General features: G+C 34.5%; 1 protein-coding gene across 1 annotated transcript; it reads left to right on the plus strand.

Moving 5' to 3' along the window:
• The first annotated feature begins 10,707 nt into the window (after nt 1–10,707).
• LOC125849316 (la-related protein 1C-like) lies at nt 10,708–19,458 on the plus strand. The gene is made up of 6 exons (XM_049529383.1): nt 10,708–11,430; nt 11,615–12,194; nt 12,280–12,424; nt 12,528–12,618; nt 16,477–16,548; nt 18,841–19,458. The coding sequence occupies exons 1-6, from the start codon at nt 11,035–11,037 to the stop codon at nt 19,063–19,065; spliced, it is 1,509 nt and encodes a 502-aa protein (XP_049385340.1). The 5' UTR covers nt 10,708–11,034; the 3' UTR covers nt 19,066–19,458.
• Nucleotides 19,459–19,537: the final 79 nt, after the last annotated feature.

Consider the following 19,537-nt stretch of genomic DNA (forward strand, 5'->3'; position numbering starts at 1 on the left):
TAAGTCGATTAGTATCTTTTGAAAAACAAAGGAAATTAGACGAAAATGTTTTCATGTAGAACTAAGCATAAGCAAATCAAATATATCATAATAAAAATATAATTACATCCATGATTAGTTCAAAATCAAATCTTAAATAATTTGGAGAATTTTTACAAATTAAAAAGCAAAAATATGTTGTAAGAACATGAAGATCACATATATCTCAAACCCTAGGAGGTACAATCAGAGATATTTTGGACACCACTAACCGACGAAATCAAAATTACCAAAAAGAGAGAAATAAATTTCTTCGATCAACAAACTAGCTAGTACTTTTTAAGTATCTAAAGTAGTTAAATAAAGACGATAAATGTCAATAAATTAGCTCTTTTTCAGCCGCTTAACCTGAATTAGATCCAAGACTTCCATAATGAGTTCATGACTCAGAGAAAAAGAAACACGTAATGAACAAAGTCAAATTTTAATATGAAAACCTATAAAATTCATCATATTTTTGAATTTCAATGATCTAAGGTGTACGTAATCTAAATCATTTCCGGCCCATACAAAATTACTATTTTTGAGCCAAAAAAATCCATAAAAGAAAAATAATGAAAGAATCAAAAGGAAGTGAGCAGAGCGGAGAAGGAGGGGGGGAGGCATAAGAGAAAATAATCAAAACTTTGGCTTAAAGGCAATTTTCTTTAATTTTTTAGTTCATACATTAAAGTACTTATTTTAGTAAAATAAATATGAGGTGCTTAATATGTCTGGTCCATGTAGTTTTTTATACTGTAATTTACGAGATTTGATGAGACTTTTTAAGTCTTTACAATTTTTCTTTTAAAGTTCCGCAATCTAATAGCTAGAATTCATTAAATATTTGAAGGAGAAGAAAAGTGCTCAGTTTTATCAAAATTAAAGGCCTAAAGTTGCTCATGAATATATTTAAGAAACATATTTTGAACCTACCCAAGATTGAAGTCTTCAATGGATAAATTTTCAACTATATTTCATAGGATGTTAAAAATTATTTTTATAATAATCGAAATAAGACAAAAAATTGTTGTATACAATATGGGAAACATCGAATTGGTTGAGTACAAACATTTGAACAATGGACTTATGATTTTCTTTCCTTTTATGTATTGTATTGATAGTTATATATCGGTAGATTAAGAATATCAACTTGATGAGTTTAAACTTTAGCAGTGAATTATTTTTTTTTATTTGTAAATTACGAGTTCAGAAATAATAGTGGTTGATATTTTGTCAAAATACATCAGTCCCTTTGAATTATTTTTTTCAGAAATATAATAAATCCATAGCGAAACAATGTTATCAAACATCAGTCTCTTTCAATGATTATTTGAATTTGAATTTTTCTGCTATAGTATTTTTTTATTTATTTGACTTTATATATCTTAATACAAACTGAATCATAAGAAAATCATAATATATTTCATCGTGAGCATTTCAGTACAATCAAAATTTCTAAAGAGAAAGCTAAAATTTATTTTTAATAGTACCCAACATTTTTCTCTTGCTGCTAAAGCAATAAGTATGTAAAATGTAATCTCATTAAAAAATTTCACAACCAACACTAGTTTTCACAAGCTATTGTCTTCAAAAATTTGAGAAAACTTAACCAATTATCATGCTGCAAAAGAAACAACCACATAAAGTTAGTAATCAATTAACTAGCGCATTTCATAAATGAATATTTGATGAAATGAAAATTAACCTCTGCATTCAGTTGGTAACCCTCCTCACAATACTTAATGAGAAGTTTCATTTGTTCTTCTTCAGCAGTAGCAGCAGAGCAAATTGATCTCTCGATCAATAGATTCTCCACTTCATATTATTTCCCTTTTGAGATCAAATGCGTCGGTTACTTTCTTGGTCATCTCACTAAGAATCGAAAATACCATATAAACATCATGAAACTTGTTTTAAGAAAAAAGAAGAGAAATGGCAAAAACTAGAAAGGACATCGAATAAAAGCTTACTTAATAAAATCTAGTTTTGCAGAAGCCATTTGAGAAAGAAAATTTAGAGCAATTTAAGAATAAAGAAGCTTAACTTATTTTAGTTTGCTTCTCACAAGAGGGGAAAACCCTTTAAATAGATTGTTTTCATACTGTTCTTACCAAATATAATATTTGAAATTCACATTGTAATCAAAAGTTAATAAATTTTGAGAGATTATCATAATTTAGAAAATGATATGAAATTTAATGAGATGAATTGAATTTGAGTTTATCCTAAAAAGGCACTTGATCTTGGATGATAATTAACATGTAATTAAATTATTTAAATATTAAATTACATATTTAAAATTTAAATTTAATAATTGCTTTCCTAAAGAAGGGTAACCATGTAGATATTATGAATCCAAGTAATATGGCTAACAAAGATGGGTTGACTAAATCATCAACATAAAGAGTTTTAATTAGGCAATTATTTAAGAAATTTTGTACCAAATATACAATTACTCTAAATTAACGTTTTCCTATAATATATTATAACAACAAGCAATTCTTACATTCTCTTTAGTTGAACTAGAGAAAATTATTATAAATAATTAATACATTTAATTACAAAGGTGTTGTTTTGATTAACATTTGGTCCAAACTTTTTGTCACGACCCAATCCATCGGCCGTGCGGGCACCTACATATTACCACCTAAGTAGGAGAACCCTCATATCCCAACAACTTAAAACATGCGGAAAATTAAATAAACGGAAATAACATACTAACAAAATTCTTTATTAAAAACCTTTAAAATAATTTCGAGTTAAGACTTGTAAAGTAATTAATACTCCCAAGGATCTAGTCTAAACAAGTACAAGAGCTACTAAGTGTACAACTGGACATGATAATTAAAAGACACAACTCCCACCATGCGGAAGGAAGAATATAAGCTGCTGGAGATTTTCTTCGTCTTCACCTAATGAAACCTCACCGATCCTGCAACCAGACTATGTCAAAAGACATAGTAAGAGTAGTATCAGTACAAACACACGTACTGGTAGGCATCATCGGTCAACCCGACACCCACCGCATAATATAAGAAACCAACTAGTAAGATCATGAAATAAACCACTCGATTCTCCACCTTCATCCGCTCTTGAAATACCTCCAATGTACACTAGTACTCCGACTACTAACATCATTCTCAATCAACCTACCTACCAGGTACTTGATCATAGCCTACTCGTTCGGACACATTAGTGTCGCGCCTCATTTTTTCGCAAAAATGGACTTTCCTTTCGGATGCACGACCTAACAACTCTTTTAGGTTTTGGGTTGATTGAAGAGTCGCCACCTAACGAATTAAGGCACGTTAGGGCACCTATCTAACCTAAACTAGTCTAACTAAGGTCAACCAATCAGAGATTGGGTAAGGGTTCAAATTACCTTGAGGGGAAGGTGTTAGGCATCCCTCGAGGTCCACAAATATAGGTCCCGGCTGTATCTCATGCAATTTATGTGGGGGTTACAAGTAGCAATTAAGGTCACTTCATTTATTATTTAGTTAGTTAATTACGCTAGCTATGTGATATAACATTAAACAATTAAAATAACTTCATTAATTTATTTAATCGATTAAGCATGCAAAACTAAGTGATAACATAATATTTAACAATTAAGATTACCTCATTTGTTTATTTAATTAATTAAACATGCAGAACTAGGTGATAACATAATATTACACAATTAAGGGCACCTTAGTTATTTTAATTAATTAGTTAAGCATGTAAGACTAAGTGATAACATAATAACGAATAAATATTAAACAATTAATAAAGAGATAAGCGAGGAGACATAAATTGCACAAGTAAATAAACAAACAATTTTTATATTTTTTTAAAGCTACCCCAAACAATTATAATTATAAACAAATAAAGGGACAAAAGGAAAGGGAGATTGTGAAGGACTTTACGGATCAACGCTCGGCTTCTATATAGGGACAGACAAAACAAATGTTTGTCATTTTACGGCTCGAGGCAATGTCATCATCTCCGTAGGGCCTAACTACCCCTACCCCACCTTCCACATGCATTTCGTCCTTAAAGGTGCCTAGTTCCCCCGCTTAATGTCCAAGAGGCATTGGACTACGAGTAGGGTGATTTTAGACTAACATAAAATATATGCTTCTAAATAGGCCCCCTAAACACCAAATCAAACAAATAGGATGATCATTTAGCACGTAGAGTCACATATTGGCCTCTAGATTTTATTAAACATGCTTACAAACACAAGTAATCGTAAAAAGGTCGCATGCTAAGTATGTGCATACAAATACATTAACAAATATTATAACATTAAAACAGACAGAATATTACAAGGGCCAAAGACTGATTTAATTAATAATTAATTCAAAATGGGGCCTTCATAACAGTATGCAAACACTAATTTATTAAACGATCTTAAGGGGGTAGAACACTATTCAAAATGCAGAAAATGTTTTCTAGAGCAGTAGCAGATTTTATTATTAGCTCAGAAATATATTTTAAGTAGTTAGTTTATTAGATCCGGAAATTGATCAGTAGCTGATTTTGAGTGGCAAAACAATTAATTATGATGCAGAATTTAATATTTAAAGTTGTTTTGAATTAGGGCAGCAAGTAGCAGATTTTAGGAAAATATGCAGAAAATAATTAATTCTAAGTGGCCGGATAGTGTGCAGATTTTTTTTTAATTGAAGGGTTGATTTAACCGTGCAGCAAATATGTACAACAAATTTTAGTTTTAAAACATGCTGAAATAGTTTATGAATTATTTTTAGATGGAAGAACCTAATTACAAATGCAGAAATTAACTAACAATTAGAAAAGAATGTAGCGTATTTATTTTAGTTATTTAACATGCTGAAGTTTTCAGGGTATGATTTTAACAAGCTATTTTATTTAAACTTATTAACATTGATGTTATTAGTTAAATCCTGTAAACATGATTTCTAAGTGAATATGCTGAAATTAATTATTGAACCTATAGGCATACTTTCTATATAAAGATGTAACAATATTCAAAAATCTATAGGAGTGATTGTCTAGACCCCAAATAATGTTTGAAAACTTTAATTGACCTATAGTCATTTTATCTAAGACAGATTGCTAATGCAAAGCACAGATTATCAACTAGCCATTTGTTTTTATTAGGAATAGAACATTGGTGATTTAGCACAAAGTAGGACGGGAGGCAAACACAATATTTATTATTATACATAAAATATATCACATACTAGATGAATAAACAAATAATAATAGACAGTGCACTAGTCAAACATATAATTAATTTTAGAGTAATTAGCCAAAAGGTGATTAATAGCAAGTAGATTTATTTTTATTTTTTTATATGAGGAGGATTAGAATGTGAATATTCAGACCATCACACAACCTAAATTAATGCATGATTTCTTATGCAAATAATTGATGATAAAGTACAAGTAGCACATAAATTCCCTCCCTCTTAGACGATCCCCAAATACTTCATATATAGAGTAGAGTTTTAAAGTTATACAAATATTACAAACCAAAAATAAATAAATAATATCTACACCATTAAAATAAACTTAAACATAATAGTCTCGTCCTGAAAACTCTTCTAGGCGACTCTTCAAACATCTTGAACCTTTAAGTTTAAACCTGTTTAAGTACAATGAAAAATACGGGCAAGTAATAACACATAAGAGACAATTTAATATAGCAAAATGATAAAGTTAACTATATAGATACGCACATAATATTGATTATTTCATGTACACAAGCATCATACAGACATGTAAGAATTCAAACAAGCTGTTGAGAATATAAAATCACACATCGAGAAAGAAAGGAATAAGGAAACTAACCCGGATGCTTCCTTGTATTTATTTCAACCATACAATCATGCGACAATGCAAAACGAAATTATGCTAGTGAAGAGAACTAACCAATTAAGCAGAAAATATTTCATCAATGAAGTATTAGTAGGAATCCAATCGAAACAGCAACACAGCAAAGAAAGCACTTTGAATGTTCGCTGGAAAACCTTTCTTTTAAGTAGAGAGTAATATTTTTTTTTAAAATTAGAGTGCTTCTCATTGTTCTCGCATGTAAGGGTGGGGAAATAAATAAAGGAGGGCACAAAGAAAGCACTTTGAATGTTCGCCGGAAAATCTTTCTATTAAGTAGAGAGTAATATTTCTTTTAAATTAGAGTGCTTCTCATTATTCTCGCATGTAAGGGTGGGGAAATAAATAAAGGAGGGCCTGATTTTATATAGTAGAGAGGGGGCATCGTAATAGGACACGAATAAAATTAGGAAGAGTAATATTATTTTTCCTTAAATAAAGAAGAGCCAAATCATAGTTATTTTTACCAAATATTAGTCCCATTTTTAATTAAGGTAAACAAAATCAGTTAACCATAATGCACCATGTAAAACAAGCAAGGAAAGAATAATTTTAGACAGTAAATTGATACAATCAAGCATGCAAACATAATTATTTAGGATAAATTAAAATTACAACCCCAAACAAATATTCACAGCCTAAAATACTTTGAGTATGATCAGCAACATCTAAAGTTAATGATTTCAACTAATCAAATTGATTCGGCCTGTAACCATAACTCTATAGATTATAGATGAAAAAAAAATAAAAAATAAAAAAAATCAAGCATAATACTAACAAAATATAAGAATTACCAGGAAGCCATTACATTGGACCTTACTATAATTGAAATCTACAATCAGATAACCAATCACCCAAAACATTCTCCCCCATAATTAAACAAATTATTCTGATTCTAATTTCACACGATGCACAGTCAATTAAGGAGTAAAATATGCTAGAATTAGTGGACAATAAAATTAGATTTAGACCAACTATTGAAAATAATCAGCGAATCTTAAAACGATTAGCAAGTTAATACTAAATCCAGGTTCAATCAGAAATCCATCCAAAAGTTTATGCATACATCATGAACATATTTCTATCATTCAAACATCAAGCAATTTAAAGCAATCATAAGAAATTATAATCAAAATAGGAATGACATAGAGTTGAGTAGATGAAATAATAGTTGATTGAAAGAAAATATCGGAGACCGATCCAAATTTCGTACTTCACCGGAGCTCGCTTGGTCAGAGTTGTTGTTGTTTCACCGGTTGGTGTGCATGGTTGCTGGTCGGAGTTGGCTTTCGCGGCTGCTGGCGTTGTTGTTCTCTCGTCTTCGCCGGAAGTGAGAAAGAGGCGACGCTGCCTGAAGCTCGCTGGTCGGAGCTTATTGTTTCTGCTGGTAGAGCATGCTGCTCTGCTCGCCTGGCTGTTGTCACGCTGGCAGTGCCATTTCACTGGCTACTTGCTGCTGGTGGTCCTGCGAAGAGAGGAGAGAAAATAGAAGAGGAAGGGAGAGAGGGCGAGAGAGAGGTGACTACCTCCGGTGGCTTTCGTCGGAAAAAGGAAGAGAAAGGAGAAGGAGGCTCGCCGATCGGATGTTGCTGCTGGTTGTCGGAGCTGCGCCACTCGCTGGCAGCTTCACCAGTCGTTGGTGGTCCTCGTCGGTTGCTGGTCAAACGAATAAGAATAAGGTAGGAGAGGGGAAGGATAGAGATGAGAAGAGGCGAGGGGAGAGAGAGGGTCGCCAGGGTTGCTGCTGGTCACAGTTGCTGCTAGTCGCCAGAGCGAGGAAGAGAAGAGAGAGAGGGGTTAGCGGCTGGAGAGGGAGAGAGAGAGAGGAGAGAAATTAGAAAAAATTAGGGGTTTTGGTCTTTGAGATATTAAAAGGCAAGAGATGGAGCTTTGATTTTGTCCGTTGAATCGAATAAGATGGACGATTAAGATTTGATCTTAGATTTTAACTAAAGGATAGACAAATGAGATTAAATGAGGATTTGAAATTGATTAAAGTAGGATGACTAAAATTGAAATGAATAGGTGGCTATATTTGAAATTAAATTAGAATTGAATAGGCTAGAATTGAAAGGAATTAGAATATAATAGGCTAACATTTAAAAGATTTGGAGGGAAATTAAGAAAATGCTATAAAATTAATACTATATGTTATAATATTTTTATATAATTAAAATCACTTAAATTTTAAAACTTTTGAATAAAATAATTATTTTGAGTTTTACTAATAATTTTAAAATATTTTAATAATATTTACAATAATTTTTTTATAAAGTACACACACTAAAATATATAATTTTAGACAAAATCGACTAAAATTTAAACTCAAAATATATTTTAAAATACGTATTTAATCGAATAGCATTCCCAAAAGGATTAAAGGTCGGTCAAAATTGGATGTCAACAATTAGCGAATCCCCAATTACACCCACAAACATTCCAACTAACCGCTCACTTCGTATCCTTACTCCATCGTCACATTACTCAACCATGGTCACATAGTACACTACATCAAACTTCCTTACCACTAAGCCCAATCTTTTTCCCCAAGGTGAAGTCCACCTACGCATATTTCATCATATACACTATCTCTACTTCCCGCATTTACGATACACGAACAACCCTTACTATCAATTCCTCGCCCCTTGAACACTTTACCCTTCCATTATACCCTATAAGTTCGCTAAACACACAGAACAATCAAATATAAGCCGTCATAATCTTTACCACTGGGTGTAACATATATAAGTCAACACCACCATATAATCGCATACACCTATCGAACATATACAATATCATCAACATGTACGAACAATGAACAACTTCATATTTCCTCAAAATACACAATTTTGACAAGTCATTGGTCCTCTCATGGAACCCAAACCCAAAACAGTTAGCATACTGAAACGTGGTACTCGATCCAATGATTATGCCGGAACGTGGCAACCGATCCCATAATTATGCCAGGACGTGGCAACCGATCCAAGTTAGTTATGCCAGAACGTGACAATCGATCCAAGTTAGTTTGCCGAAACGTGACAACCGATCCATTCAACACACCACAATCACAATCACAAGATATTCTCAAGATCATGCATTTAAGTCATGATTTCATGGTAACCATCATTCATTTATCTCCTTACAACAAGTGTGATCAATAATGCAACATTTATACACACATGTATCATAATGAAGGAAGAACAAACGTACATCACATAAACATAGAATCACAGCCATCACCTACAATGGGTTATTCATCAGTACACATCATGCAACCCTAATTCGACCATACTTAACCATAATTCATCGTTTAAGGCTTCTTTTTAGGGTTTAAATCAATAATCATTCGGTGCACGAATGCCTATACATAAATCCTACCATCGATTCACATATATTACGCAGTAAGCACAAATTTAAAGTACTCAATTCATAAAACCTAGCCTACCTGGACGCCAACACGAAGTTTTTGACCTCGATTCCCTGTTTTCCGAGATTCGTGACGGTGAATTTGGCCAAGAATCTGCAAGATATCACCATCCTCACGCTAGAAATCTCCTTCTCATTCCTTCCCAAGCTTAGAGCAACTTTTCTGAGGTTTCTAGGGTGTTTTACGACTTATTTATAATTAGGTATTTTAGAAAGATGAAGAAAATATGATTTCTCGTAATTTATGTTCTGCCTCGCCTATCCCGCCCTGGCACCGCCGCCCTAGCGGCATCTGGCTCACTATGGCGGGACAAGGGCCCAAATTTTTCCCGAATATTGCTTCTCCTAAATAACGACGATTTTGGGTCGTTACACTCTTGTTAGTCACAATTAATTTAATGAGCTAAAAGGATAAAAAATTATACTTAATTATTCCAATTTTTTTGAGTTTCATATCTGAATTATTGAGAGTGTGCGTTTCCTACCCGTTTGGATTTACTTAAAAAATAGTTTTTAAGTCAAAAAATAAAAAGTAAGGGAGACCTACTTTTGATTTTTAACTTTTGTTTAAAGTCATTTTAAACTTATTGACACTTCCAAAAGCTAAAAATGACTTAAAAGTAGGTTTGATCAACTTTTAAGCCAATCCAAACAGACTCTAAGTTGATGTTGTCGTTCATAATTTACCACATAGATATCCTACACATTATTAAATGCATAAATTAATCTTTATCTTTTTACAAGATCAATAATAACTCATGTACTCATGAGAAGACTATTTAACACAACGTTCACTTCTACTACATCAATAATAATGCGCACACACATGACAAGACTGCTTTACAAATGTAGAGAGAATGAGACAACTTAGCATGACTCACACCAGCAGTGCACATGCCCATGACTAGTATATGTGTATATATATATATATATAAACATAAAAGACATAATACATAAACATGACCTTTAACTTGGTGTCAGTTGACGACTATGACCTTTAACTTTAGGTGTGCACAAGTAGACATTTAAACTTGTATAAAATTGAACAAATAGACACATTCATCCTACATGGTACCCTACATGACAATTTTGTGTCCCACGTGGTGTCCTACGTGTATTATGTCATGTAGGACACATGTGTCTACTTATTCAAATTATATAAATTTAAGTGTCTACTTGTGTACACTCAAAGTTAGAGGTCATAGTTGTCCACTGAAACCAAGTTAAATGTCATGTTTATGTATTATGTCATAGAAAAATTACTTCTACTTACATTTAAAAATAATTAACCAAATACTTTTTCAAAATAGGTATTTGCCAAACAGGCCCGTCCTTGCCAAAAGACTAGGGTAGTTGGTAAATATATTCTGATGAATCATCAACAACAACAACAACAAATGTGAGTTGGGTTTTTCACTAGTGCTAAACAAAGAAGAAAATAGAGAGAGACACAGAGACGGGTTCTCTCTGGACTGATCGGCAAAACCATCGTTAGTTGCTTAGTTTATACTCTCCTCTAACCTTTTACTTTCCGTTTATCGATTTCTCTCATGTCATTCTAATGCTTAATCAGTAGAAAATTTTGATCGATTTGATATATGTATTGTTTATTTCTTCTTTAAGAATAGTTAATCAGCGGATTTTCAAGTATAGATACACTAATTCGAGATTAATTAGGGACATCACTTTTGAAAGTTTTTGATTCCGATAACAAACCCTAGTTTTAATGGCTACATCTACTATTAACCATCATTCTCACTGGAATACTACCGCTGACACTGCTCCACAGCAGTCTAACCGATCAGAAGCAGCCGCGCGTGGCGTTTACTCGCCCTGGGCTCAGATTGGTCAATCAGAATCTAATATACAAGTAGTTCACTTCTCTGATTGTTCGCTTTCTGAACAAGTGGACGGTTGTGCGTTTGAGAGTGACACTAACAGCAATGGGGCTAAAAAGACGGTTTGGAATAAACCCTCAAATGGTGCAGCTGATGTTAGTCCTGTTATGGGTGCTCTCTCTTGGCCTGCTCTCTCTGACTCCACCAAGGCTTCATTTAAATCGTCTTCTTCTTTTTCTGATTCACTCAGAACTCTGTCCAATGGATCAGTTTCTGAAACACAGGTTATTCCCCATTCCTCATTGCTACGATTTTTGGAATTGAGAATTAATATACTTGATGTTAACTACCTTAGGATTCAAGCGCACTAATTGCTGTTGTTTTTTCTCTCTGCACATGCTAGAACCACCTATGTATCAATTAATAGTTCCAGAAGCTCATTTATATGTAAACGTGTGGATCTTACAGGTCACTGGGATGGCATCAGCTTCTCATAGGCAAGCTAATACTAACAATGCAAACCCTAATACAATGCTGAACCATGTTGTACCCAGCCGCCAAAGGTCTATGAAGCGCGGTGGTGGTAACTCAAACCATAATGCATCAGCAAATGGCGTCTTTTCTGAGCAACAGGCACATGGTTTTGAGGTGGAAACAGTCAATAATTCTGGAAAGTCAGGTAATTATGGTGCTGAGTTTTCTTCAAGGGATAACAATCGTAGAGATGGTGGACAATGGGGGGGATTTGGAGCTCAATCACATGGTGGAAATGACCACCAACATCAACGAAATGCAAATAGGAGAGGCAATGTTGGTCCACACCCCCGTGGAGATGGCACGTATCATAATGGTTATGGGGGTAGGCGTGATCAGGAACGGCAAAATCAGGATTGGAAACCCCACAGAGGTTGGGGGAATAGGGATGCACACATGCAGCCTCAGAGAGGTCCAGCTAGGCCATTCATGGGGGCCCCACCTCATACGTCTCCACCTTATATACCTGGGCCCATGCCTGTGCAGCCCTATCAACCTCCCATGGTTTACTCTGGTGAGATGTCTTACTTCTCAAGATCTTTTTTTTGAGTTTCTAAACCCCATTTTGTGTCTCTACTGATACTTTAACCAATATGCAGAAGTTCCACCTGTATTTTATTTTCCAGGTCCATTCCCTGATCCACTCAGAATGCCTATGCTTTCTCCTGTGCCACCTGTCTTCATTCATGTACCAGATACCCAGTTGCAAATTAGAATAGTGAACCAGATGGATTATTATTTCAGGTAGATATGTCTTTGTTCTATTTGCATGTAATTGCTCTTATTTAGTAACTGCCTTAACTGTATTGGTATCCTAAAGTCTTAATGTTACTATATTTTGTCGCAGTAATGAGAATTTGATTAAGGACACATTCTTGCGACAGAACATGGATGAACATGGATGGGTTCCGGTTACACTAATAGCAGGCTTCAAGAAAGTGAGTTGGTTGGAGTGTTCTCTTGACCCTTAGTTTGTGATTAATATTTTCAGGTGTATTAGTAGCTCATTCTTTTGAAAAAGCATCCCGACATATTAATTCAAGTTATTGCTGGTAACTCTTAAATCTTAATAATGTTGCCGAGCGTGGTTAAGTGTCGTTGCTCTTTTTTTTTATGGCTTAGAAAATGCCAATGGTATCTTCTCCTCAAACAGGGAGAGACAAGGGGGACAGACATCTGGAACTGATGTTTTTGTACTTAATCCTTTGGACTTCCCTTCTCTGTTTGTACTTTTTTTTCTGGTGCAAAGTGTGAGCCTCTTTAGTCTTTTGTAACAATTTGTTTTTGAAATCCTTAGGGTTATCCTCAAGATTTGGTAACAGCATAATAAAATTAGTAAAAAATAGGACATACTTGAGCATAGAATCAGCCGTAGATCCATACTCTTATTAAGAAAAACAGTGGGGGAGAGCCAGGGTAGTTAGTAGTCATTTCAACTGGAGGTCTCTCTGTGTCTAATTCTCTATCTCTCTTATCGTTGTTGATTTTCCTCTGTTAGTTACAGGAGTAAAAAGGTCAAATTAATGAAAACTTCTAACTCTTTCCTTGGGGAGGAAAAAATTTCCTGCATTATCCAAACTAGTCGGAGTGGAACACTTGTAGAGTTGCATGATCTTGTATTGTCCCTCTTTCTTCGACATGTCTATGATATGACCAGGTAGTTGTAAGCAAATGGATGGATGATCATTCTATGGTATAGTTTATGTCATATGGGGCTTTGTTGAGATGTTTTTTCCAAGTATTAATGTCCATTGTATTAATTTGGAGTTTGAAGTCACTAGACTGAAATGTTTATGCTTCATGAGTAGAAAGTCATGTCAGCACAAGAAATGACTGTTTGCATATCAAATTACTGGATTCACCAATGTTCTACATATAATGTTTTTTTTAATAAGGTAAAGGTTTGTTGACTAAGTACTAAGATGGTACCAAGAGTTACAGAAGATTTGAGAATATCCATACAGTCAATTACAGCATCTCCCTAGCAACTCCAGAAAGTCAATATATTGATCTATATTATCAAATATCAATGCAACTACTTTTACTCTAACAAAACAAATTATATAAACACTAGTTTTGAACTCTAGAAATATGGTCTTTTTTCCCGTCAAAACAAGTGTTACTTCTTTCTCTTTCTAGCCAAATAGTCCAGAATATGCACTAAGGTATAATTCTCCAAATTTCCTTCAAAGTTTTATGCGTTCTCTGGTGCTGCCAACTCTCCAATAATTCCTTCATACTCTGAGGCATGATCCAATAGATCCCACAAATACTGAAAAAGAAATTCCCAACATTGTCTAGCTATTCTGCAATGCATAGGAATGTGATTCACAGTCTCCAACTCTTCTTTACATAAGTAACATATATTACTTAGTGCAAAACCTTTCTTCTGAAGATTATCCCGACTAAGGCAAGCTCCCCATCCTGCAATCGAACCAATTAGTTGGAGCTTTAGTTCCCCAGAATCCAGATCCCTTTCCATGGCCAGCTAGTATCCCGATATCCTGTATGCTTCATTGGAAGGCAATAACACTTCATTCCTAAAAGGATTTTTTCTTACTAGATATGCATACTAGTAAATCCCCCTTACTCTGATCAATGTGGGTATAATTGAGTTGGAGTAGTTGACAAAAATCTTCAATTTCCCAATCTTTCAGATTCCTTCCAAAATTCATCTGCCACCAGTGTTGGAATAAAAATCAGTCACAACTCCATCTTTGTTATGTTACTGCAACAACTTAAAAAAAGAGGAACGTTTTGTTTCAAGAACTCATCACTGAAAGCAAGGGTTTGCCTTCTGGGTTGAGCTCGTCGCTCGGGCTTGCCTAGTGCGGGTTACTTCTCCTATGTGGTTTGCGAGCTATTGCATAGGAGCGGGGGTAAACCCCCTGTGCTCACCCAAAGGGTAGCGGCTGCGGGTTTTCCTCGTCATCAAAAAAAAAAAAAAAAAACTCATCACCAGTCCATAAGTCAGTTCAAAATCTATTTTCACTCCATTTCCCACCTCCAATCTAGTAAATTGTTGAAACTCTGCCAATAATGTGGAGATCTCTTTCCCTAGTGTATAGACCATTTGAAGGGGGGATTTCAGCCTTGTCTGCTGTCATAGACTTCTTCAATTATTTTAATCCAGACTACTCCTTCATCCTGCTAAATCTTCAGAGCCACTTAAACAAAATGCTTTTATTATGATTGCCTGTTTGATGTGATGGTTATGAATGCAATAAGTGAATGTTTTCTGCTAAAGGTTATCTGGCCACAGTAGGTTGTAGGGTCCTTGCTGCCTTTGTTGAACTTCTGTTGTCCAAGGATTATAACTTACAAAGGTAATCTTACGGTCTTACCTCAAAGATATCGCAACTGATAATCATATGAAGGGTTGTCTAAGTCAGTGTTATCAATGACGAAAAGTGCAAAAAAACTCTAAGGTCCGTTGGGGATTTAAGTGCAAATTAAGCCTATGCTTTAATGAAAAAGGCGCAAAGAAAGAAAAAAATACAAATATATATGTTTAGTCCAAGACTAATAATCATAAACACTAATAACAAATATATGACCAAAGAATTTATAGCTGGAGCAACCTTTCCCCGGTAAATGATAGCATCATTCATCCCCCTTCTAGATTTTATCAGTTCCTCTAAGCGCCTTAGCAGCCTTGAGCCTTTTGCTTTTGGTTCTCAACCTCCAGATCTTGTTTTTTTGCACTGTTTGGAGTTATAACCATTTGATTTGTAATCTTTCAAGCACCTCCTTGATGCCCTCTCAATACAACAACTTATTTCATCAAAAAAATATATATATATGACCAAAGAAATTATTTTTTTATGATAAAGTGAAATGTCAATTGTTTAGTGTCACTTCTTCAGAAGAGGCTCATTGGCAAGGAAAAGTTTGCCTTAGAACCTTGATGACGACACTGAAGTGCACATAAAGCGAGGCGAAGCTCAACATGTTTTGAGCCTCGCTTCAGGGCTTAAGCGCGCCTTTGACAACACTGGTCTAAATATGTGAGAAGTGGAGATGTATTGAGAACTTGATGAAAATGGAATACAAGACACTTATTTATAATGCGATATAATTCACATCTTATATTTCAACGACGAGGGATGAAGTTAACACTAACTCAAGTATTCTGACATACTAGTACGCTGATTACCTGATATTCTAAGATGATATAAAGAATTCTGATCTGTATAGGAGTTTGCACTGGACTGTATGATGTTGGTTCAATCTGGTGTTCTGTCTGTATAATAATGTTATTGTGATGGTTCTTTTTGTCATTTTGCTGCAAAGGCAGTGGCGCCGGATGATTATCTTTCAGGGTTGAGTGGAAGGTGGACCGAGAAGTCTGTGGATATCCTTTTAGATCAACGGTTCTTCAGTATAGTTCAGTACAACCTCACTTACATGCATGCCTTTAGCATTCTTTCTGTGGTAATTTTGTTTGCCGTGAAAAACTTGGGTTGTTTTGGCCTGTCATTTCTGTGTACACAATGGCTGTACACTATACAGTCAGATCTATTTTTTCTTATGACTTCCTGTTATAACAGAAGGGGATAGGTGTTTTGTGAAAGAAATTTCGGTCCTATAAGAAGTGAAATTTGTCAAGTCATTAGAGATGAAAAAAAATGCCCGAAATTTTGTGAACAATGCGGAGTCTAAATGAAATTATTTGTACTTAATAAAACAATGTAGACCAAACATACTCTTATCTCGATTTTGGGTTCTGCATCTCATTTACATACAATAAAATACGTTGCAGTTTTAAGATAAGAACCACATTTTCATGTTTGCAGGTAATGGAGTTGACAGATAATATACAACTAATCCTGAATGCTGTGAGGTCCTCTACTGTTGTAGAAGTGCAGGTATCCTTTCTATATGTGGTTTGTGGTCTTTTTAGACTTTGTCTGTACTTTCTCTGGCCAAAAAGAAAGGGGTCACTAATTTCAAAAAAAAAGAAAGGGTTCACTATGTGTTATTTGAGTTTTTGGCGAAGTGCTTGTGTTATAAAAGAATGGAGCACTTGTAAAGACGTTAGAGATGTGAGCATGGAATCTTGTGTACACCTAGAGTCGATACCCTTGTAAATGATTTTTAAGAAGTCAATAACCTTATGCATTGTCCACCATGTTCTTTGAAGTAGGTCTGCTAGAAAAAATATTATGGGTTGTATTATCCTTGTTATGTTCACAGCTGCTGCTGTTTGAACTGTATAGTGTTTGTTTGCTGATGTCCGGAGCTGGGTGAGATAATTAGTGCTTCAGAATTAGGAAATTGCTTGATGTCCTAACCATGAAATTACTTTGGTAGTATTTGCATCTACACTCTTGCATGGCCTATTTCGGCATTTAGTGCTTCATAACTAGGAGAGGCATGAGGTTTTAAGTTCAAATCCCAACGGAGACGAAAAATACTAGGTGATTCTTCTCATTTGCCCTAAGCTTTGGTGGACAGAGTTAATTGATACCTATTGCTTGTGGGAGGTGACAAGCAGTGGCGGATCCAGTATTTTTGCTCAGGGGGTTCAAAGTATAAAGAAGAAGTTCAGGTAGTAATGCAAGTGTGCGGTGAGCGTAGTAGCCCCTCGGCATGCTCTTTGTACAAGAATCATAAATATTTCATTGGTTCATAAAAGTAAATACTAAACTAATCATAGATATCGAGGACAAAGATACATTGATAAGAATTTTAGTGGATCGATTGTATTACATAAGTTAATTCCTAAAACGCGTGAAAATTAAATGATGAAAAAGGAAGCGAGACGGGGAAGAAATATATTTACCTTATCATGCTAAATTTAACTTACTTTATCATACCATATTAAACATTTATTTCTACTTTTATCATGCTCCATCGAGCATTCTTAAAATTTCTTGTGGTTTTTTATACTTTTATTTTGTAATGTTTTACTTTAGTTTTCACTTTTTAAAATTTTTAAATTAATATCCATTCAATTACATATAACTATGAAAATCGTCAAGATTCTCTAAAAGTGTCTAAGAATAGAGTTATAATATTATAATGCATATTCAGAAGATAAATAAATAGCATTGTCAATTTTTTTAGTTCATATAGTTCAATTTACTAGGTCAGTCATAATTGTAAAAAAGACATAACGAATAAATCAAATAAGTTTAGTTTCCATCCCTCTAAAATAGAACTAAAAATATAAAAGAAATTTCATGAATTCTATAAATTAATATTTTAAAAAGGATGTTGACGATATTTAAGTTTCTTCATTCAATTACATCTAATTTACCTTTTTTTTTAAAAAAATAAATTATTTCAAGTTAAATATAATTCATCATATTTAAAAGATTTTCTCAAGTTGGTATATGAAAAAGAGTTATGTTGAAACAACATGAATAATAGATATAAAAATAATAAAAAATAAAACCCTTCGGGGTGGTCCAGTGGTTTGAGCTTGGGACTTCCATGTTGGAGGTCACAAGTTCGAAACCCCTTGCCAACGAAAGCAAGGGGTTTGCCTTCTGGGTTGAGCTCGTCGCACGAGGCTTGCCTAGTGCAGGTTACCTCTCCTGTGTGGTTTGCAAGCTATTGCATAGGAACGAGAGTTTTACCCTGTGCGCACCCAAATGATAGTGGTTGCGGGTTTTCCTTGTCATAAAAAAAATAAATAAAAAGAATGTGCCTAATAAATTTAAACAAAAACAAATTAAAAAGAAGAAATAGAATAAAAGGAAAAAATAATGAAAAAGAAGAAAAAGGTCGAAGCCCAAAAGTTCCATTTTCCAAAGCATTAAAAACAGGGAAAAAATGTTGCCCGTGGGATTCGAACCTGCAACCTAGGGGCATGTCTTGAACCACTTAATCATTGAGCCAAGCCTGTACTTTGTTTTTAGGGGGTTCATTTTAATATATATACCATTAAAATCAGAATTTGACGTTATATATATAGTGTAATTTTTTGACGAGGGGGTTTGGGTGAACCCCCTAGGGTCTACCTAGATTTACCCCTGGTGACAAGTATCCCATGGAATTAGTTGAGGTGCGTGAAAGCTAGCTCAGAGCCTCAGACACCACGGTCATCAAAAAAGAAGAAAAGTATAGTGGATATGCTTGAATTAGGATACCCTGGTAGTATTTGCCTCAAAACTGTGTTACAGGTTCTAAAATATTTCTTCATTGTGTTGCAGGGTGAAAAGTTAAGGCGGAGAAATGACTGGTTTCATTGGCTCATGCCGCCATCAGTTCAGAATTCAACCGTGTCAAGTCCTCAATCTCTACCAAAGTCTACTTCTGATTTACTTGTAGAAAATCTCCAACGTGTTGCATTTGATGATAAGACTGTAACACATGGAAATGTCGAAGCACGTCTTAGTAGATCATCATCTGCTGAATTAAATACTCCATCTAACTAGTGTGGCAATAAGATGGCTGGACAAGCTGGTGCTCAACATTCACATCCAATGCCCAGTTCCAGTTGTAAATCCAAGTTAAAAGAGTTAACTTTTATGTCGACCAGGGGTTGGAATCTATTGTGCTTCTTCGTGCAATCAATGAGTTTAGTCTTTACATTTGGTGATGGCAATGACATCTCATGAAGGAAAAAGACGGGGAATAAAAGAGAAGAAACAGAATTGGGAATAGAATTATAATGACTTTTAAGCAAAGCTTGTTGCTTGATTTTGTTGGGATGTATATCTTGTTTTGTTTGGGATTTAGTATTTTGTTTTCCTTTTATGTTATGTTTTTCCTCTGTCATGGTTATTTATTATACAGGTAGGGGGAATTTTGCATTCTACTTCCCCATGCAGCCCCTCAGCATTATTCTTTAAAACCAAAATCTTTGGGGCTAGGCCACTTTATCTTTGGAGGAGGTAAAGCTTACTG

The sequence above is a fragment of the Solanum stenotomum genome, chromosome 12 (genome assembly GCF_019186545.1).
Source record: "Solanum stenotomum isolate F172 chromosome 12, ASM1918654v1, whole genome shotgun sequence".
NCBI classification, from domain to species: Eukaryota; Viridiplantae; Streptophyta; class Magnoliopsida; order Solanales; family Solanaceae; genus Solanum; species Solanum stenotomum.

Excerpts from the sequence above, each read along its gene's own strand:
- LOC125849316 (XM_049529383.1), top strand. The coding sequence starts at position 11,035 with ATGGCTACATCTACTATTAACCATCATTCTCACTGGAATACTACCGCT. Across the intron at positions 11,431-11,614 it reads GATCAGTTTCTGAAACACAG|GTCACTGGGATGGCATCAGC; the intron begins GTTATTCCCCAT and ends TGGATCTTACAG. Across the intron at positions 16,549-18,840 it reads CTACTGTTGTAGAAGTGCAG|GGTGAAAAGTTAAGGCGGAG; the intron begins GTATCCTTTCTA and ends ATTGTGTTGCAG.